At 32.3% G+C, this 22,334-nt stretch overlaps 3 protein-coding genes across 5 annotated transcripts; 1 reads left to right on the top strand and 2 right to left on the bottom strand.

Moving 5' to 3' along the window:
• Positions 1-1,506: 1,506 nt before the first annotated feature.
• On the top strand, positions 1,507-5,271 carry LOC109804745 (metacaspase-1). The gene is made up of 5 exons (XM_020366580.3): positions 1,507-2,000; positions 2,695-3,031; positions 3,115-3,235; positions 3,707-3,895; positions 4,002-5,271. Exons 1-5 carry the CDS (start codon positions 1,544-1,546, stop codon positions 4,059-4,061), a joined length of 1,164 nt encoding a protein of 387 aa, XP_020222169.1. The 5' UTR covers positions 1,507-1,543; the 3' UTR covers positions 4,062-5,271.
• LOC109804744 (alpha/beta-Hydrolases superfamily protein) lies at positions 5,022-7,612 on the bottom strand. The gene is made up of 4 exons (XM_020366579.3): positions 6,473-7,612; positions 6,122-6,214; positions 5,642-5,709; positions 5,022-5,553 (listed from the first exon to the last, which is right to left on the bottom strand). The coding sequence occupies exons 1-4, from the start codon at positions 7,106-7,108 to the stop codon at positions 5,382-5,384; spliced, it is 969 nt and encodes a 322-aa protein (XP_020222168.1). The 5' UTR covers positions 7,109-7,612; the 3' UTR covers positions 5,022-5,381.
• A 1,638-nt stretch (positions 7,613-9,250) lies between these two features.
• Positions 9,251-19,204, bottom strand: TOC64-V (translocon at the outer membrane of chloroplasts 64-V). 3 transcript variants are annotated; one of them, XM_083067577.1, is made up of 14 exons: positions 18,788-19,202; positions 18,543-18,695; positions 18,301-18,425; positions 17,409-17,534; positions 16,800-16,982; positions 16,433-16,577; positions 16,098-16,266; positions 14,845-14,979; positions 14,532-14,729; positions 12,940-13,067; positions 12,803-12,854; positions 11,684-11,753; positions 10,628-10,701; positions 9,251-10,103 (listed from the first exon to the last, which is right to left on the bottom strand). In XM_083067577.1, exons 1-14 carry the CDS (start codon positions 19,009-19,011, stop codon positions 10,089-10,091), a joined length of 1,797 nt encoding a protein of 598 aa, XP_082923703.1. In that variant the 5' UTR covers positions 19,012-19,202; the 3' UTR covers positions 9,251-10,088. The 3 variants fall into 3 exon arrangements, 2 of the variants coding, with proteins under 2 accessions (XP_082923703.1, XP_082923704.1); XR_014431019.1 differs by lacking the exons at positions 9,251-10,103; positions 10,628-10,701 and having other exon boundaries at positions 12,940-13,102; positions 18,788-19,204; XM_083067578.1 differs by lacking the exons at positions 9,251-10,103; positions 10,628-10,701; positions 11,684-11,753; positions 12,803-12,854 and having other exon boundaries at positions 12,959-13,214; positions 18,788-19,204.
• Positions 19,205-22,334: the final 3,130 nt, after the last annotated feature.

The raw sequence follows: 22,334 nt of genomic DNA on the forward strand, positions 1-22,334 counted from the left end.
AGGACAGAAGAAAAATCTGGAGTCCACAATTATTTGCATTTGTATGCTAAAATAGCAACGAGTGATCTCTGAATTTTAAATAGTTAAGACTATAAATGTGTATACTGAAAAAGGCTTCAAACATGCAAAGAAAGTTATGAGGCACATTTTTTTTTTATAGAATTGAATGTGTGCAGGTAGACAAACTTGCAAAAGGATGCATACAACTTCCCTGAACACCCCTTTGAATCCGCTTTAAAACTATTAATCGAAAAAAGTAAGTAATAATTGATTTTTATTTTTTTTCCTGATATAACTCATGATTTTATCAAATTTCAACAAAAACAGAGACCTACTAAGAAGAAAGAACATTAAAAGTTAACCAATACTATATATAATGTATGTGATAAAAAAGAAACATATCCATAACAATTATTATTGCATCCTTTACCATTATTGTGCAATGCATTGCTAAATATATTTGTTCTGTAAAATCTCAAAATAATAATTAATAACATTGTAAGTCTCATAATTTGTTACACAATTAAATTAAAAGCACCTTAAATTTGCTTTGGTCGAATAGCAAACACATAAATCCCAAAATAAAAATATTAACTTAAATGTCCAGAAAATATCCAAAATAATAAAGTTCTGCCCATAATTGACTATATTAAAATATTAACATATATTATTGATTAATTATTATATATCTACAAAATTTCAATAACAATATACTTGAATGACTTACAAAGTAAGAATCAAATTAACAACAAAACTACATATGCTTCTTAGAGAGTGATGAGGTTCGACCGTTTGTCATCTACACATACGAAAATTAATAAGGATAAATTAAGGGGAAAAAAATACAACTAATTAGATAAGAAATCATTAGTCATCTTTCAAAATTTGTTTTTGGTTTTTCAAATTTAAAAGTGTTTTTTTTTTTTAATTTCTTGTTATTTGGAAAGAACTCTTTTTTGTCCTTAATTTGTATCATTTTAGTCCTTTACAATGACCAAAAGTGGGCTATTTCAAAATTAAGAATACTAAAAGAATCACTTTTGAATTTGAGAGAAAGAAAATACCTGGTCCAAATATAAAAGTTAGAAGCTTTTTTTTTAATTGTATTTGGAACGGAACATATGCGGATTATTCTAATGAGCAAGCATCACCGCTACATCTTTTACCACAGCGATTATGCCATTATTTTAATCAATCTCTATTATCAAGTGGCATTATTATATTCTCTCAGACGTTGAGATATAGAGTGAAACTATTCTTCTGACTAAGACTTGATTCTCTATTGAAATTATATGCATGCACAGTGCACAGATATTTATTCTAATTCTAATAATAATAATAATAATAATCAACGGTGGGCTATACATTGATATATTAGCTATCTATTAGAAAAGGAAAATAGAATGTGATTCCGTAGAAGGCCATACTGTCACGCAAAGACACGTCCATTCGCATGCACTATGATCTATGGCTACCTAAAATATATATAAATTCCTTCGTCACTCACAAAATATATAATTTGTGTGAAGCTTGAATCCAAGAGATGGCAACTCGAAGAGCAAGTTGCACACAATGTGGAAGGCCCGTGCTAGTGTCAATGGAAGCCTATTCCATTCCCATTGTTATGTGTTATGCATGCCAAGGCAGAAACCAACCAAATAATTATGCTTTTGTGAACAATGTTGCACCACCCTACGTTAATCATCCTGCTGGTGGCTATGGATATGGCTATGGATATGGCTGTGGCTATGGCTATGGCTATGGCTATGCACCTAGGGCACCTAACCAGTTGCATTATCCTCAGCCTTTGCGACTGAGGGCACCACCACCTTCATTGACACCTCCTTCTGCGCATGGCAACAAGAAAGCTGTGTTAGTTGGCATTAGTTATGCTGATCAGATTCACAGCCTTAAAGGCTCTGTCAATGATGCTCAGAGCATGAAATATTTTCTCATTAACAAGATGGGTTTCCCCAGTGATTCCATTCGCGTGCTCACAGGTACTTATTTTGCGTGGATAAACTTCAAGTTAGATGAAAGGGTTTTCATAAAAATTGACGCCTATAATATGACAAAAGTTTAATTATTTTTCCTCTTTTTATTTTCTTATATGATAGATATTTATTGAGAAACTTATCCAAATTAATTCACTTGAATTTCATTTTCTATACACATATAATATTATTATTATTTTATCATAATTATAACTTTATCTAATTATATATGTTGATATTCAATTAAATATCTTATTACGGATGTTATTACATGTTATTTTATCGATGTGTGACTTATTTGTATCTTAACACATACATATCTTACATGATTGAACATGTGTTATAGATATAGTTACCTTTTTTATCAATCATTTTAAAAATAAGATTATAATTGTAATAAATAAATTTCCTATTTTTCTTTTTTAATAATTTTTTGGGGATTTATATTAAAGATCTTACCGAGTTGTTAGTCAATTTTTTTCATTTAGATATTGTGAAATTTTCTTTTCAATGATAATGATGTCTCTTAATTTTATATGTGTGTAAGTGCCCTATCCCGTTCCCTATGTTTTAGACTTTAGTTTTGTCGATGTCAAAATCGGTGCTTCATAGCCTACGACATTGCATGCAAGTTTTATAAGGCTAACAAAAACTAGTAGCTACCAACAATCTCATTATAAGGCTGAGAAACTATGTGCAGATGATCCAGAGGAAAAGAACCCATTGAGGATCCCAACAAAGTATAACATGCGAATGGCAATGAGGTGGTTGGTTGAGGGTTGCAGATCAGGGGACTCGTTGGTGTTTCATTACTCTGGACATGGATCACGGCAAGTAGACACCAACATGGATGAGGTTGATGGATATGATGAAGCAATATGCCCCGTTGACTACGAGCACGAGGGCAAGATAATTGACGATGAAATCAACGCTACAATTGTTAGGCCTCTCCCTCGTGGTGCCAAACTTCATGCCCTTGTTGATACGTGCTTTAGTGGGACAATTCTTGATTTACCTTTTATGTGCAGGGTGAACCGGTTAGTTAGTTACTTAATTAAAAATGCTTTATATCTTGTCCTGAGTATGTCTGAATCTGATTTTTTTTTTTGAGTTCCAACAGAAAAGGTTATTATGGATGGGAAGATCATAGACACCCCAGATCTGGTTACAAAGGCACAAGAGGAGGGCTAGCAGTTTGCATTTCAGCTTGTGATGATGATGGAAATGCAGCGGACACTTCGGTTAGTCATTCATGCATCTCTTTTCTTGGGACTTCAACTTGATTTAGATCGGGTTTGACTCATGTCAATAAGAATGGATTCTACTATTCAAATTTGATATCAACCTTTTCTTTTAATTCAAACTCGATCTAAGTTTGCTAACCAACTTGATTCAAATTAAAACTATTTTGATTACATTACTATATATATTATTTATGTAAAGTTGGTAGTATATTATTTATGTAAAGTCAGTATATAAATCAAATATACTTGGTACAAGTTCAACTCAATTATTGACCGATTATAAGTTCAATTCATTTAATACAATAACTAAGATCAATAAATTATCAAATTAAGTCTCGAACTAATGTTGAGTTGGTTTGATTCGTTGGCAACTCTGCTAGTTTTTTTTCCTTTCCAATTCTATATGCATATAATGGAATTATAAAGCAGACTTTATCATAACCTCCAAGGCTTTAATTGGTTGATTAGGCCTTTAGCAGTGAGGAAAGCTCTGGAGCCTTGACTTTCAGTTTCATCCAAGCCATGCAAGATGAACCTAATTTGACTTATGGCCAATTGCTTAATTCCATGCGCTCTACAATCCGTGGAGCTAAAGAAAAAGAATTTGGCCTAAACGATCAAGACCATGCCATGAACACACGGCAGCAGTATGCTCATGTATTACATCAATTACTCTATATATGATCCATTCCTTTCTCTAATGTATTGATGACATACCATAATTTATGTGAAGTTGATGATTCTATATGGGTTTTGTTTGCAGGAGCCACAACTTTCGTGTTCTGAGAAGTTTGATATTTATTCAAAGCCGATTGTAATGTGACACGTAATTGGTAGAAGCATTGAAAAAGAAAAAAAAGAAAGAAACCAAGAGGAATAGGTGAGGTTACAGCTTGTTAAGTCACACATTCTTGATATCCTTTCTCGCGTTACCTGTAAAGCTATCAGGTATAGCTTCTACGTCTTTTAGTATATTGATATATATGGTTTATGGCGTTTGTACCGGTGTTTCCAAACACACCGTTAGTCTTGTTGGCAGAAAATGAATAATGTCAAGTTGGAAAGAGACAAATAAAGGAATGATGAAGAGGTTTGGCTTCTAAGAGGGCAATTACTATGCTATTTCTGCCTACTCATAAAAATAAGAAAAAAGATATTAATTAGAAGGAAAAAATTGCCTCTCTCATTATCCGGCTTATAATGGAAATGTTTAATGTGGTTGCTTATTATTTTGTTTTATTTAGCGAATTAATGAGCATATATAGGTTAGTCCTGCTATTGTGCAGCAGCATTTGATGAGTAACTCACAGGTTCATCAATACAAAAACATTGTCCACGATCACATTGGCCAGCGAGAGCAGAACAGAAATTCTTAGAAAATGGGATATTTTGAACTCAAACAGGTCTATATGCCAACTAAGAAAGAAAACAATGATTCGATTCTGACTCCAAACCACATTAGTTCCCAATTGCACCAAATGATACCGTTTTTGGCTCATCTTAATTATTAAAAGAAAAATGACAACCACACGTTAATTTAGAATAAAGATAAGAAAATTTTTCGCTATTACTAACAACTTGGTTTCATAATAGAGCACCACACCATGCCAATGCAACCCTACCTGACCAATTTCTAACTGCTGAGGAAAATAAAGTGATATATATTGAGATTTCTTCAGTCAATTGTACAGAGTTTAACAATCATGCATTGTCATAATAAAAGTTTTTACAGAAATTATCTTTGATATAAGTTCTAAGATAACTATTATGAAAGCCAACAAGATAAATCAAAAATCCTTTACAGTATAAAAGTTGGGGCATTTATTATTTATTCTTGTACATATGTTCTGAAATTATTTATTCTTGTACATATGTCCTGAGAAACAAAAATAAATAAATAACAGAGAACCTTCCCCACATCCAACCGTTACCAAAAATGGAAGAAACTAGCACGCTAAGCCTTTCTTTGCATTAAATCAGAAGAAAAAAAAAATTATATTCCACCCCCCACCCCCTTCCAAATTAAAAAATACGAGTAATTCCCCCAGAAAATATCGAAAATTGGATCTGACAAAAGCTCTTATTTAGGAAAAGCTGAAATCACTGGCAAGGAAGTTGGTTCTAGCTTCTAAATGAGATAAAGTTATAAATCGTCTTTCTCCCCAGAAGAAAGTGGTGAGGAGGGACATGACTTTGTAGTTTGAGTATCTATTAGGAATGCTTTCAAGTGCTTGCTAAACTCTTTAGCCTTTTCTAGGTTCACTGCATGCCCTGCATTCTTTATGACTACCATTTGAGCATTTTCCCCTATATGCCTGCTCCAAAGACACTGGCCAGTTTCAGATGATGTTTGAATGCAATTCATGAGCAACAACATGAACTTCCACCGAATTGAAATCTCACCTTTTTAATCTGTGGCCTAACTCCAATGGGAATACCTGATCTTGATCTCCCCATAAAATTAGAGTTGGCTGCTCCAATGTAAAACCCACAATATTGTAAATATTCATAGAACTAAATATTCAAAAGAAGGTGAAACATATAATCTACTTGTTTGGTATTTTTTTCTGAGTACTAAAAATCAATGCATCTCAAAATTAGAGGATGGCAATTATTTGGCTAGGCATTTTCAGTGTTGAAGATGTCCTCTCCTCCTTCCTGTCTTTTATTTGTTTATTGCTGCATATGGATTCTAGTAGTCAAAAATAGATGATAAAACACTCAGAGTCCTAGTTGTTCATGAGTGATCAAGAAAAAATTTGCAAAAAATACACAGACACAGACACAGTACACTATAATATAAAATCTAAAAGAATTAACAACAATGACAAGCATGCCAAATCCAAAACCTTAAGGCATAATTTAATAGGAAAGAATTGATACCAGTTGGATCTTGGGAAGATCAGAAAGTTGCCTATCTTTCAATATTGCCTCAAGCAATTCTCTCTTCTCTTCAATGTGGACTGTACACATCACCTGTCCAAAGTAGTAAACAGAGGACATTACAACCATCAAGAGTTGAATGCTGATGCAGCCTTCACATTTTTTATGGGTATCTTGTTGTCTAATTAAATTAGTATCAAGATATCCATCCAAAGACAAAATAATAATAATAATAATAATAATAATATATCATCTATTTTTCATTGAATGGTAAGCAAACATGTTGATTCTTGATGAGAACCGAAAAGAGAAAGAGAAAAAGATGAAAGAAACGTAGACATAAGGAGGTACATGAATGAAATCTTGAAGGAACCAAGTAGGAACACCCCTGGCGGGCCTAACAAAGGAGAGCTTCATCAACTCCCTGAGCTTGTCAGGCGTCTGCGGCACCAAAATGCTGGAAGCCTCATCCAAATTGGAAACCCTAAACAAGCCATTTTCCATGTCAACCTCCTCCAAGCAAACGCCGGCGCAACACAGCACCAACTTCTCCACCACCTCGGGGAACTGAACCGCCACGCTGTAGCCGACAAAGCCGCCGTAGCTGATCCCGACGAGGCTCATACGGTGCACCCCGTGAGCCTCCATCATCTTGACAACGCATTGGGCCTGAAAGGACTCGGTCCTCTCGGGGCGCGACGTGAAAGAGTCGCCGAAGAAGACGAGGTCAGGGACGTAGACGTTGAAGTGCGGCATGAAGTGGCGAATGTGTTCGCCGTATTGCCACATGGCGTTGGCGCCGAAGCCGTGCACGAGGAGGAGGCTGGGCTTGCATGGCTTGTGGAGTTTAGGGACCCAGCAGTGCATGGTGGTGCCCTCGCCGAGGTCGGTGGCGACGGAGCGGAGGCCGGCGGCGGCGAAGAGGTGGCGGTAGAGCCAGTCGCGGGAAGCGGTGAAGCTGATGCATTTGGAGAGTTTGGGCAACATGGAAGATATGGGTTGGGAGGGGATGGAAGGAACACCAAATTAATGTTTGGCGTTGTTTTGTGTGAGACATTGGTTGCTTTGCATATGGCATTGGACGTTTATGCAAACATCCGGACAATTCGAGATCAGGGCAGGCCAACACGACAGGACCTCATGCAACAAACGCGGCCTGCCATTTCATGTCACACACGTGCCCCTCCACCTCTTCCCTTTTCTGTTTTTCTTTTCCTTACACTATTCAAGGACGGAACAAACCAAACTCAACATTAACACCGACCCAATATTTTTTTTCTTTTCAAATTTAATCACTTGATCCTCGAGAGAACAGAACAATTAAACAGAAGAATCCAGGACTGACTCAGTGTTCCCCGTTTTTGTTCTGTGCCTCAAGGAGGAACATGGAAAATGAAATGACTAATGTATACCCTTCATATAAGCTTTACACCTGGCGTCCATCCAGGTACGTAGGTGGATACTGGATAATTATATATCATTTATTTTATTTTATAACTGACTAAAAATAGACAAACATGATTGCATTTGCATATGATTATTAATTTAATAATATTTAAGGAAAACAATAACTTCTTATTGTAAGCAGTTTTATTTAAATTGACAACATGCATGAATATAATGATATAATGGAACTAGCTCTTCAATAAAAATATAAATAAATGAATAAAAACTTTAACACAAAGCATAATTATTATTTTTATGACATTATTTATTTTATATAAGACTATCTTAATTAAGATCTTAAATTCAAACTTTATTTTTATAAAAAATAATTAATTTTTAATATTATTTTTTATTATTTAAAATTTTAAGAATAAAATTTATATATGTATATAATAAATTATAGAAGGCATCATAACGTTGTGTCGTAACCCTAATCACGAAAAAAAAAGTACACAATAAGTGAGAAATGTGACAAATCAAGTGAATCAGTCTAGAAGAGAAACGTACAAGGTAAAACATGTTTATGTTTTGACATAGTTGACAGTGTCACATTTACAAAACTTGTACGAAGCACTTGAGCAAATGCCTCGTTGATGAGCATCAAAATTCGCAACTAAACCAAGGATGGGAGTTTCATCCTACCGTACCGAATCCTCCTCCCCGAAGTCACATTCGTGACCCTCCCCATTGTCGGGATCGCATCCTACTACTCCACGTGGTGCCCAGCATGTCCCAATCTTAGGTTTTCGCCTTTTATGTTGCTGCAACGCCGCCTTCATCATGCGACCAGTACCACAAGTTCCTTTTCATCTTCTGCTTTTGTTACAGTGGTGCAACCCTCACAACCTCCTCTTCCTCCTTCTCCCTCTTAAGCAACTCATCGCACATGACGTCATCGTGGGTCCTAAGGAAGGGTCAGGGGTCTTCTCCCAGAAGTGAAAGGTTCATGACACTCTACCAAGATGTGTTGAGACTTACACAAGTCAACTCCAACGTCAGTTCGTGGCGGTAAGGAGGTCAAGAGACAAAGGTTATTTTTATTTGTAACCACCAATATTTAACTAAAGCAAAATTTAAAATTATTAAACATAAAAAAATTATTATAAAATAAATTATCTAATAAAATAATTTTTTTTTTAAATTCTCTACATCGATAAGGCACTTGGAAGTGTTTCATGCTAAACCGTTCCACACTTACAAGAAATAATTTGTTATTTTTTATTTAATGCCTGACTAATGAGAAAAAAATAAACATGTGCATAAAGAATTAGTGTTGTTTCATTTCATCTCATTATTTTCTTTTTAGGGATCAACCAAAAACCAACCCATAAAGTTGTGATGTAACTCATCATAATATCTAAATACAAGAAAGCCTTCCAAATATCTATTATATGATAATTAGTAGCTATCTATTTTAATCATGTAAAAACCAACAACTCTCCATCCCATAATAATAGTATTAAAAAAAATCTCGTAATAAATGTCATGTTAGCATTTATATGATAATAATTATCTCTTGTTCATTTATACTCTCATGATATTTTTTTATAAAGTGATTATTGTGCTACATTTTTAGTAAGAAAAATTAAATATAAGATTAATTTTATAAAATAATTACTTTTTATTTATTTATTAACTTTTCTTGGTCGATATATAACGACTAACCTAAAATGACACTTACTATAAAAAGAAACTAACATCTCCTAACATTTCAAAAAACAAATCACATTCATAACTACATTTATTGCTAAAAGATAAGTCAACAAAGCTTTGTAAGCCTTGGATTCGATACTGTGACAAAGGTAAACCCCTAACATCACCAACGTCAAAAAGCTCGCAGCAATCACCATAACGTGAGATCACTCCCCCTAAGGATTTGATAACATTGACGTCATTCGTGGAATCTCTCTTTAATCCACTGATGAACTTGACCTCCATTCTTGATCGTGCTTGCTTGCTTCTCCGCGTCAATTATCTATCCCCTCATGTCCAGCTATGGTGGACACTTACAAGAATGCTTCTCACCGGCAACAATGTGGTAAAATTGCCGCTTTCCTCCATCAGAAAGGCAGATAAAGGCATAAGAGTTTTGTCCTCCACCGCGACGAGAAACTGAAGATTTGGATCATTTCCCTCCTAACGGCCATGCTCTCGAGCATCAAGATTCAAGAACTCCTCAACATGATTTGGGAGTTGACTCTATTAATCTAAGGGCATAACCAAAGGATTGAGCATTTAAAGGAGACTCAAATAGCAAAAAATCTCAGCTAGGATTACTCTAGAGTCTAGACATACTAAATTCCACACTACGTCATCAGTCACAACCCTTCTCACCGTGACAACGTCAAGAATGTCATAGTATCCCTCTACGGTCCTCTAATCTCATCCAGATCCATCTTGCAATCTTTGGGCTCCTCAGCCATTGTATCAACTTAAAAACGTCAATGACCAAGAATATGGAACAATTATCAGCGATGGAACAGTGTGATGGAATCGCTACCCTTCCAGACACCGACATACTTTAGTCCCTGCACTCCTACAAGGAAGCCAAGGGACTGACATTGTGTAAGGCATTACATAGGTTCTCTAACAATTATAACTACAGTTTATCCTCCAAAGTGTACCCTCACTTTAGAGAAGGTAAATCCTATTACATCAGCAGAAACTAAGTTCCTTTCCGTACAATCAAAAGTGCAAAGCATTATAGAGAGAACTTAAAATGTACAAGAGGCTGTTAGGCCAAACTCTTATGCAGACAAAACTCATCTGTTGCATTATGCATGCACACAGAGGAGGGAAGGGAGAAAAGGAGCGGTGAGATAGCAGCATATACGTAGTCCAAAACTTATATGCACTATTGAATAAGATTTTTTACAACAAAATTCCCAAAATGAGACCAAAAATGGAACATATAGACTAGTCTTCCCTTTGTCTTCGACTTACCTTCTTCACATCCAAGGTATATAATGCAAGAAAAGAGCCATAATCATATTTCCACAGCATTGACATTCTCAAGGAGGAGGAAGGTCAGTGTTGAAAGAACAGCTTGTATCAACTCACCAATTTTCTGAGTCTTTTCTCTGCAAGACTAGCAGTCTTGTTCTGTGGTTCAAGAACGAGAGCATGCTGGAAATCTGCATAGCATGAAAAAATGGCAAAGGAAAGGGAACAGCAATAAGAATAAAAGAGGTTGATGGCCCAGAAAGCTAACAAATAGACCCACTTAAACTGGTAAAAGGCAATGGTAATGGTCAGAGAATGAGCCAAGAATAGGCAATAAATCGGCTCCAGAAATTTTTTTAATAGGGGCAAGAAAATAGTCTGTAATATTTTTATAGAAGAAAAATATAATAAGATTTTACAAAATACATATTTTCATGATTAAAAAAAATTCAAAATGCCTAAGTTTCTATAAATTACAGTTGTCTCATAGATAGAGCAACGATTTCTCCTTTTTCTCTCTCAGTTTGATATATTGTATTAAGGTATGTATTTATAATTTTATGTGACTTATTTACATTGTATTACAGTTGACTTATTTATAATTTTCAATGCTTATTTAAAAAATAGTTTAATGGGGAAAATTTGTTTTTTATTACATATATTTAACTATTAAAAAAACTTTGTGGCGGAAATTGCCCCCACAACTCCCTAAGTGGATCTGCCCCAGTAAATACTGGACACAACAAATAACTCGGCCTACACTAATGCGAGACTTACAATTAAGACGTCCAGAAGTCTAACAACTGAACTCTAAAACAAACCTTTCTCTCCTACCTTTATTACTAAGCATTCCATTTCCTCAAAGAAGAAAAGATCTAAAAGGACCAAAGTAGTACAGACCCGGTATATAATATGATTATTCCCATATCTGCATCTTCTGCAGTCAACAGTTTTGTTTGACGTGTTTTTAAATGTCATCATGCTCTACAGGATCCACAACTTAGAATCAAGAAAGCAAACATCGAAATTAAAAAAAGTCCAAACATTATTGGCAGCCTGTGCAGTATCAAAATCAACTAGTCATGGCTGTTCTACGATGTCCTTGTCAAGAACTCCAGCATTCCAAATCGGATACAAATGACATGCAAGACAGTTTTTTGAAAGTAAACACACCTTTTAGAGCCTCCTTATTACGAAGCTGTAATTCTCTAGCAGTCCCACGTCTCAGATATGCCTTCACATTCTGAATAAAATAAAATATTCATGTCATTCATATATCTTGTAGATATTTGTACAGATTCAGATGTCAAAATCTACAGAATTGCAAGATATAGTAATATAGTAAATGTATATTGCTAAAATCAATGAGAATTAGCACACTATTAAGCTCCTAAGACCATTAGGTAAGATGATGTGACCAGCATTTTGAGGTATTAGAAGATAACATTTAGCATAATATTAGGAATACCCTATCTACGACATCTAGTTTTTAGAGTTCATTACTTATTATTATCACAGTCGTCAAAACTTGACCGGACAGACCGGTTCAACCTGTCTGACCAGGAACCGACCTAGCAACTGGGAGCAGACCTGGTGACCAATCTAGCAACAAGAAAAAACTGGTAGATTTCAGAACCGGTGCAAATCAGTCTACAAGTGGTGTAACCAGTGTAGAAAACCAGGTTGGACCAAATATTTAAAAAATATTTTTTTACTTTTTATATTTTGACAGTTTTTTTTATTTTAAAATGTATTTAAAATATTTTATAATAAATAAAAACATACTTGATAAAGATTATAAATTGGAATAAATTATTTCTTTATTTTTTAATAACTTTCTCATAAACTATAAAGAATAATTTAGTAATTTATATTAATTTACAATATTTTATATCTTCATATTTTTCAATTTTATTGTACAATAAAATGACATTTTTTATTATAGATGCAAAATTGTTGTTGTTAATGGACATTGTTATATTTTATTAAATTTAAACTTAAATATTATATTTGGACTATAAATTTTACTTTGAATATTAAATTTTTATTTTAATTTTTAGTGTTATTAAATCATGATATTATATTTATTTAAGATTATTCATATTACTTAATCATTATTTTATTAATACTGGTTTAACTTCAATTCAACTACGGTAGAACAATTGAACTTTGAATTAGTTCTTCAACCGGTTCAATGCCCGATCTGATTTTAAAAACATTGATTATCATATAAGACAGATTTTAGAATACAAGCTTTTCATGATTGTCATTGCCACGTGCCCATCTTCTCACCTTCTTATCATGTAATATGGCCTTATTGCAGTCCTCTTCAGCTTGCTGAAAGCTGCATAATTAGGGTATACACCAATTACACAATATACAGAGAAATGGTGAAAGTACCAATCGTAAAAACAGAAGAGACCTCGTACCATCCTAACTCTAAGAAAGCAGCTGCCCGGTTGCTGTAGTAAGTTGCATTTGTGCCATTCAAGTTAATAGCCTCTGTGTAGTAATCAACTGCTTTATTCCACAGCCTTCCTTTAAAGGCCGCATTTCCCTGAAGAAATGCCTTTTAGTGATCCATGCCACATCCTGAAAACTACCACCATTCCAACACCTTCTTCCCATATATAACAATTGACCCATCTTGAGAAACTTTTATACAATTAGATCCAATTGAATTTTACATTTCATTTCTTTTTTTCTGTATTAATAGAGAATTGGATAAATAATTAATAAAATCTAAAATAAAACTATAAAAAAAATCCAGCCAAGATTGTATACAAAAGTTGTTCTCAAATTACACTCACTAATGCAACAAACAACACATGTACAGAATAATAACAAAATAATTTTTGGATTTCACAAGGAAGAAATTTTCAACAGAGAAAAGATTATAAATCCCCTCGTTAATCAAGAAAAAATTCCATACGTAACAAAATTGATTTCCAGATACAAATGACAGAATAATAGTATAATACCACAAACTTCAAAACATTTAACTTTCGATAGTTCAAAAGAACCCTAATGAGCAGCAGCAGAAAACTTGCCTTCTCAATAATATTTTCAAATTACTACACGAAAGATTGTATAAATAAACAACTTGAAACACAGAAGGATTATTATATATCTTCGAATTTAAACATAATGCTAAAAACAGAGTCGTTACATTTTTACTCGGATCTCCTCAAAGTCATTTTTATCATAACATTTTTAATTGCCTGTAGCCAGACCTTGTAATGCACAAGACATGAGTTTTCAAAAACTATTTCAATTAAAGCAGTTTCTTGCTTCCAACTTCAGACTAGGAGAGGATTTAAACAAAAAAAAATACCATATTCAACTTGAGTTAAGGTTTAGAAACTGAATTCAGCCTTGAGCTAAAGACCAATTTAAAAAATAAAATTGGATTGATTCAAATTATAATTTTAAAATGTTTAAACTTATAATATCAAAAATTACAATTAAAAGTAAATTTAATTGTAGGTTTAATATGATTTTAGTCCAAAAAAAATTTGTTGGTTTTAATCATTACAAATTTTAAAAGTTTTGAATATGATCTCTCTTGCCATTTATTGATGGTGTGGCATGCAACTAGACTTGTCACATGATATGTAATTGCTCATGCATCATATCTAGATGTATGTCACATCATCACTAAATGATGATAGGGATAGGGACAATGTTGAAAAAATAAATAAATTTATGAGAAATAAAAGCAATAATTTTTTTTTGAAAGACTAAAACCAAAAGTATAATTTATAAGGACTAAAAACATATTTAACTTTTTAATTATTTATTACAATTATAAGTATGTAAAAATATAACAAAAAATATATATATTTAATTGAGCAGCCCACAAACCAAGTATCAGTAAGCTTTAATAGTTGTAGAACCCAACATTGAAGTTCACATTCATTATTAATCAAGTGATCAAGTCTAGTGAGTTTTACAAGATGACTTCATTTACAAAAGAATTTTTATAAAGGATCCATACGGACAATGTTGAAAGAGGACTAACCTTCTCCTTCAAAAGCTCAGAAGTTTCCATACTACCATTTGCATATGGCAGTGGCAAAGCATAAGCAACACTAACTTGCTCCTGAAGAGTTGTATACATATCCAAAACCGTATCAAGAAGAAACTTATCGGCCCCATGTGCTGAGATGAACGAAACAGAAACACAAAAATTCTTGTCACATCCTAATGGAATTGCAACCTGTAAATGATACAAAAGCAAACATAAAAATCAACCAAAATTTCAGCAAAATAAATAAAAATTAAGAAGACGGAAATATATTCATTCTTCAGAGCCATAAAGATATCAAAATTACCTGACAACATCCAGAGATACTAGCAATGCTAGATAATGCAAAAGCTCTGTCATGAAACTCGGAAGAAAACCCTTTATCTGTATTAAGCTTTAATGGATCATCTGCAACAGTGGGAATAACTAGTATTCCATCATCCTGTGGGACAATCGAAAGAGCATGGACAAATACAGTAAGCTTAAGAAAAGTTATTTGTCATTTCATAATAAGAATTCTTGATTGTCTTTCAAGGTAATGAAACTCCATGTTAGAAGTTTAAGACATAAAACTTATTCCAAAAATTGGTATGAAAATGCAACTTTAGACGACTAATTTATTTTCCATCTTTCCCTAATCTTGTATATAACAAGTTCAGAAAAGTCACTTTCAAAACCAAAAACCCAGAATGGGAGAGGTAAGCGACAAGATTAGTCTCTTTATTTTGCTTTTCCATTTGGGTGTAATAATCTATCCGTAACATATAATCTATATTCTATTATATATATATATATATATATATATATGTGTGTGTGTGTGTGTGTGTGTGTGTGTGTAATGTAAGACTATAATTTGGAAAGTTTGTACAAGCGTCATCTTCTCATGCATATTCTCACCATCAAAATTTAAAAACTTGTAGTTATGAAAAACATTAATATAACTATATTAATATTAATATATCTATAATAAATATATACATCATACTATAGTAAAATGTTAAATGAAAGGGTATTAGCATTTAAATTGTTTAGATAAATAAATAGTTTAAAATTACATTTTTCATACATATTATGGATTTGATTCAATATTAATATATTAAACACTATTTTTCTATAATTTTTCTTTTTATTTTTTGTAACTCTTTAAATTATAATCTTTTATTTTTACAACTATTTCATTCAAAATGTTTAATGACTATTTTCTTATTTAGGCCATAAGTCCAAAGAGTAAAAATGATAATTTCATTATCATATATAATATTCTGATTCATATATAAATATTTTAGTTATATAATTATTTTTTTAATTTGTATTTTAAAATGAATAGTATTTACACTAAAAAAATTACCTATAAATAAAATAGTTTGATGGTAAATTATATCATAGAAATTTTCTTTTGTACAATTTTTTAGTAAAAAATATTCTTTTTTTTAATATTTTTAAATTATATGAAATACAGACTGCATTGCACAGGTCACCATGCTAGTTTTAACGTCATTTGAAACTTGATAACATTACACTAACGCAATACTTACAAAATTACCGCAGATATTACAGTACCTTTAACAAACGTTGAAAAGCACCCCGCATTTCAGTTCTTACTTTATACAAGGTTTTTATATTATCATGTGTAGTATTCATGGCCGCAATAACACGATCAGACACACCACGCCCTAGCCTGGGTTTGACAGATTTAACCCATTCTTCATGATTGGTTTTGAATTCATATCTGTAGTGCAAAATTGCAATTACAGGGTTATATAAGGCCCTCGACAAAATATAAAATGCAATATATTTATTAGAACAGGATATGATTAATCGCCAACCATATGAAAATATAAAGAATAACCTAACATAAATCCAATGATAAAATATTAAAGGATGTATCAGAATACCCTTGTAAGGAAACCATAACCGAAGTGAGAGCTTTCAATATAGATACTCCATTCTGTTGGAGTGTTAGTCGCTCAAGAAACCCCTTCAGACTGGGCACATTAGAAGCAATATACTGGCAAAGATTCACATGCTGCGGAGACTGGTCTGCAAAACCAATAGAACCAAAAGACTATTGTTCATAATACACACAAATTTCCTTGTTATCTGGTATATTCAGAACCGTTTCACCCACTGCATTAACAACCAACCATACAACAACAACAAAAGCCTTATTCCACTAGGTATTAACAATCAGCCACAAAAATTATATTAAATATGTATGTATAAAGGAATCACAAATTGATGTTCAAAGGTCTGGAAACTTACAACCAGACAAAGACTCAATAGCTTTGCCAATAATATATACTGTCTTCTGTGAAGGAACATTAGATAATTGAAAAAGATCGTCAGCAAAAATAATACGCCTTGTCCTTTTGAGCTCCACTGAATTTGATGGAAGTAAAACAAGTCCAACACGATGTAGAACAGAAGGATCCCAAGCAAACCATCCTACAATGCAATTACGGTATGAGGGAATAAGTAATGAAAGAAGAGAATATTAAAACTGCGTACAAAAAAGGAGCAATATTAGAGAAGTCCCAATACGACACACTGAGCAGTAATTTTTAATTAAGGTAATCATATGTTAAACTGGGATGGCAAACCAAAGACCTTGAGCATATATGTACAAGACATGTCACACTGTAGAAAGCACAGCCAACCATATTTCTTTATATAGAACTCACGTAAATTTATTAACCCATCATCTCAAATTTCCCCAGTTACTACTAGACACGTGGAAAAATGATACAGAGATCAATGATTTCAAAGAGATTAAAGGTATATGTGAATAGTTCCAAGAGATAAAACCTCATAATATTAATATATGACAAAATCAAAAGCAGAGCGACAAAATCATATAATTATGCATCATACCAACAGTGTCCAAGCTTTGTGCATTTGGAAGAACTCCAATGGTGGATATAACCCCATGAGATGGTCGAAACCCAAGAATACCACAGAATGCTGCAGGAATTCTAACACATCCTGTAGTATCAGTACCTACAAAAATGCAATATTTTTCCACATTCAAATACTTGAGAGAGAAAAATTCAAGCAAATGAATTTTGAGCACAATACAATTACAATCGGTTTGTGTCCATTAAGCCTAATATGGATCAGAAGAGACAGACATGCATGGCAAACCATGCTGCAATAATACATGGAAGAGATCAAAATAACAAACTAACAGCTGGAATCCTGAAATTTAACCATACAACTATCAGAATATAATGTGTAAATCACCGTAACCGTGGAACTGAATTTTAAGTTAGTTATCAGCGTTAGCAAATTAAAACTCATTTAACCACTGAAGAAGATTTACAATTAGAAATAAGGAGGAAAAATTCAAATATAGTTTTTTTAATGAGAAATTAAAATAGATGTTAATATATAGATCATATAAAGGAACCTTAAGAAGAAAGTTGACAGATACAACCTCGTCATCTCATAGAAAATTGATCCAGGTGGGATTATGCATGACAAATGCAGTGAGTGAAATACTACTTTTAACCTTTAAGAAATAGTTGGAACTAAAGTCATAAGTTAATTATTAGTACAATCGACTTAAACTACAGGAAAGGCCAAATAATACACACAAAAGCAAAAAGCACTTTCCAGGAATACAGTTGAACACAAGAACAATCCCAATGCCCCAAACAAAATAGAGGTGTTGATTGATTGTTACATTGAATAGGCAGGCTAATAAGTGATTGAGAGAACAGCATTTTCAAATGAAATATGAGCTAGTAAAGTAAACTAAACTCACCAATGGCAAAATCAACGAGGCGAGCAGCAACAGCCACTGCTGAACCACTGGAAGAGCCTCCAGGGATACACGAGGGCATGAGAGGATTGGTTGGCGTTCCATAAAACTTGTTCTCACCGGAAATCCTGTCATGCCGATGGATGATGGATGGCAGCCACAGTGAGTAAAGTAAACAAGTTGAGAATGGAAAAGGTTAATGCATGTCTTAATGATAATGAAGGGTTTCACTTACAATCACATACCCAAAAGAGAATTCATCCATAACAGTCTTGCCAACGCAGGTGGCACCGTTGGAGAGAAGAGCAGTGATGACAATCGCAGTCTTCCCAGCCTCACCGTGCGTCTTCTTCCACTGAGGGTTTCCAAACCCCGTCACGTAGCCTTTCACATCGAATCTGCCGCGAACACAGGACTCGTCAAAAATTACTAAACATATATTCGATGCAAACATTGAAACAATAAGGAAGTGAGGGAGGAAGAAACGAACACGTCTTTGATGGCGAAGGTTAGAGCGGAGAGGTTCTGCGTTTGGTAGGGCTGGGAAATGGGAAGAAGTTCGAAACGCTGGATGAATGCGCCAAAGTCCTCTTTGAGAGGCTTCCGGCGGCGCCTGCGGCGGGTCTCGGCCAGAACGACGACGCCGGCGATTCCTATTCCGATGAGAAGCCATAGTTTAGGGTTGGAGGCATTGAGCTTCAACAATTTGGGCATGATCGTGAATGTGATCCAACGGAACAGAAAAAGGGTTTTAGAGAGAGAGAGAGAGAGAGAGGAATGTCTATGCTATCATTAAATTTTAACCAACACCAACAGTCGCGCCAATCTACTCTACTCTTCTAATCACTCTCTTCATTTCTTTTTTCAACTTTAAAAGTTTAGAATGAGAGAATGTATGTATGTTTCACTTCTTTCATATATCCAGCCACGAGTCGTGATTATTAAATGTTTTGTTTTTGTAAGACGCTTTGCTATTCTCTTTTTAAACAAGTTAGATGGATTCAATTTAAATTTTAAATACATCGTTATAAATATATATATATATTATTTAATCATGGACTTAATACATGATATGATTTATAACTTCTGACATAAATGATCGTGTTATTTAGTATTATTTTTTAGTTATTTATCTTATTAATCACTTTTAAAGTTATTTTATATTATTAGATTATAAATGTCTAATAAATTATACTGATTTGATTATTTAGTATGTTAATTTTTATTATTAAAATATTTAATTTTATCATGATAGTCATCTTTATTTTTATTAATTTTAACTAGAATATCAAGCTCTTCATTATTCTTATATAGTTCTTTATCCTAAAAAAGATTAGCTTTGAAATGTAGATTATTTAGATTTCTATCATTTTAAAAGAAAAATTACATGATGTTTAAAATAAATTTATCAAGAGTATCCTTTTAAAAATCAATATCACTACCAATTTGTTTATTTCTTTTATATTTTAAATGACCAAAAGGATAGGATTAGAGAAATTAGAGAAAATGGGCCAATAATCACATATCAATTGATCATTAATTGTTGTTAATTAATTTATTTTTATAATAATATATTTTTAATAAAAATTAATTATGTAAATTATATATATATAATTAAAAAAATGGTGTCCTTTTTAAAATGGGACCCAAGACAATTCTCCACCTTAATTCCGCTCAAGATTATCGTTGATAACTCGTTATAATTAGAAATAAAAATGATTAATATAAGATATATAGTTATATATGATGAAGATTATTCTTAATATATATATAGAGAGAGAGAAAGAGAGTATTAAGGATGTGTTTGGTAAAATTAACTCATAAGTTAGTTGAGAACTTTTAAACTATAAGTTGTTTGAAAAGTAAAAAGTTCATAAGTTAACCGGTTGAATTAAAAGAGTTTAATAAAATTAATTGATAAATTTAAAATGATATAAAATATTTTTTTTATAATAATGAAAGTGAAAGAATGGCAAGATAAACAAAATACTTTATTAATTGAAAAGGATAAAAAAATGATGTCAAATAAATTAATGAGCGTAAAAAACAAGAAAGAAAAAAGATGAAGTACTCAAAGGATCTCTTTGATTAAAAAAAAGGGTGAGAATGCGAAGCAAAAAAGGGGGGATAAAAGGAAAGGAGGGGTCTAAATTTTATTTAGTTGAAAGGAGAAAGGAAATACGAAGGTAGAAGAGAAGTTATAGATTTTGTTCATTGAGAGGAGAAGAAGGAATGAGAAAGGATAAAAGGAGTTAGAAATTTTTTTTTAGTTGAGAGAAAAGGAATGTATATTTTTTCTTGTTTTATTCATAAAAAAAGTAGACAAATTTTAAAAATAAATTTACCATTGTATTCCTATAATTTTAAATTTAAAAACATAAATAAAAATATTTTATACATTTTACTAAAAATATTTTTAAATTTCTCATATTCTCTCTCTTCCAAATCACACAATATCGAACAAAAGATAAAACTAGATTATGAGGGTTTTCCCTCCTTAATTTCCCTCCCCTTCGCCTTCTCCTCCCTTCTCCTTATAATACTTTAAGTTTTTTAAAATCATTAAAAGAATGTTTTAAATTATGAGTTTTATAAACATATTTAGAGACTTTTAAATAATTATGAGTGTTTTAAATTAAATAAAGCAAGGCATTCAAATTATTTTGGTATAGTAAGTATTTGAAAAAATTATTTTTATTATAATTTTTTTATGTATTTTATTTATAATTATGTTAGGAGAAATATGTTTATTTTATATATTATTTATTTATAAGTTTTAATCAATTAAAGTGAAGAAAAATGTAACCACAAATTATGTGATTAACTAATGGGTTAAATATGATTTAGAAAGTTTTATAAGGGTTTAGGTCAGTTTTATGTTTTTACGCTTTTTATTTTCTTCTTTATATTTATGTACTTTAAAGAACCTGAGGATCGTCATAGAGATTCGCACCCTTTGTCTAGTTTTCATTGAGGCAAGGGGGAATGAGTAGTTTCACTCCTTGTGTGGAATATATGTTGGATAGTAAGATTGACCTCAATCTCTTTCTCCATTGTATGATGTTCACATATTGAATTGGATCAATTTTGAGGAGAAAATCATCTGATTCAATCTCTTCAATTTTGTTCATTGATCATTCAATCGATTTGGTTTAAAAAAACAAATCCAATCTAATCCAATTCAAGTATATTTCAATTTAGATTGAATAGGTTTCCAATTTTTCAAACATAGCTATAATATATTTATGAGAAAAAAAAGTTATAATATTATGTGCCAAAAAAATTTATTAATATTATTCATCAATAATAATATAAGTCACAATATACAAAATTACGAATTGAGATAATCTATCAACATTAAATAACATGATAAAATCACTACCTTAAAATAAAGAAGTAAACCAATAGATTTAAGTATAAAATCATAAAAGACAATAATTAGATATATATATATATATATATATATATATATATATATAGAGAGAGAGAGAGAGAGAGAGAGAGAAAGAGATAAGTGTTCAATTCAATTTGGATTGGATTGGTTTTCTTATTGGAATCAAAAATTGATTCAGTCCAATTAAAAAAATCAATTTTTTTTGTTTTAATTTTTGAATTTTTTGGTTCAATTTATGCGGTTTACATTGGACTAGATCAATTATGAACATCCTTACTTGTATGTGTTGCATGACAGGGCAATCTCAACTTCTAGCCTTAACTTGTATTTTTTCTTCCCATATGATTATATATGATTCTTTAGTATTCTAATTGATAATGTTGATGTATATGTATGTTTAATTGTTATATAAATTAGTTTTATGGATTTTGGATTGTTCATGGGTTCTTGTGAGAACCCTAGGAAACATACACATTGATTTAATATGGGGTAATAGAGATGAACATGTGAGAATGTGAAATTGGTATTATATTTAAGTAATTAATAATATAACAGAGTATTATTAATCTTTAATCATGATTTTTATTGATTGATTTGAAGTTTTGGCATTTCGAGTTTGTAATGTGTGATTTTCGCACATCTT

The sequence above is a fragment of the Cajanus cajan genome, chromosome 1, assembly GCF_000230855.2.
Source record: "Cajanus cajan strain Asha chromosome 1, NIPB_CcT2T_4, whole genome shotgun sequence".
NCBI lineage: Eukaryota > Viridiplantae > Streptophyta > Magnoliopsida > Fabales > Fabaceae > Cajanus > Cajanus cajan.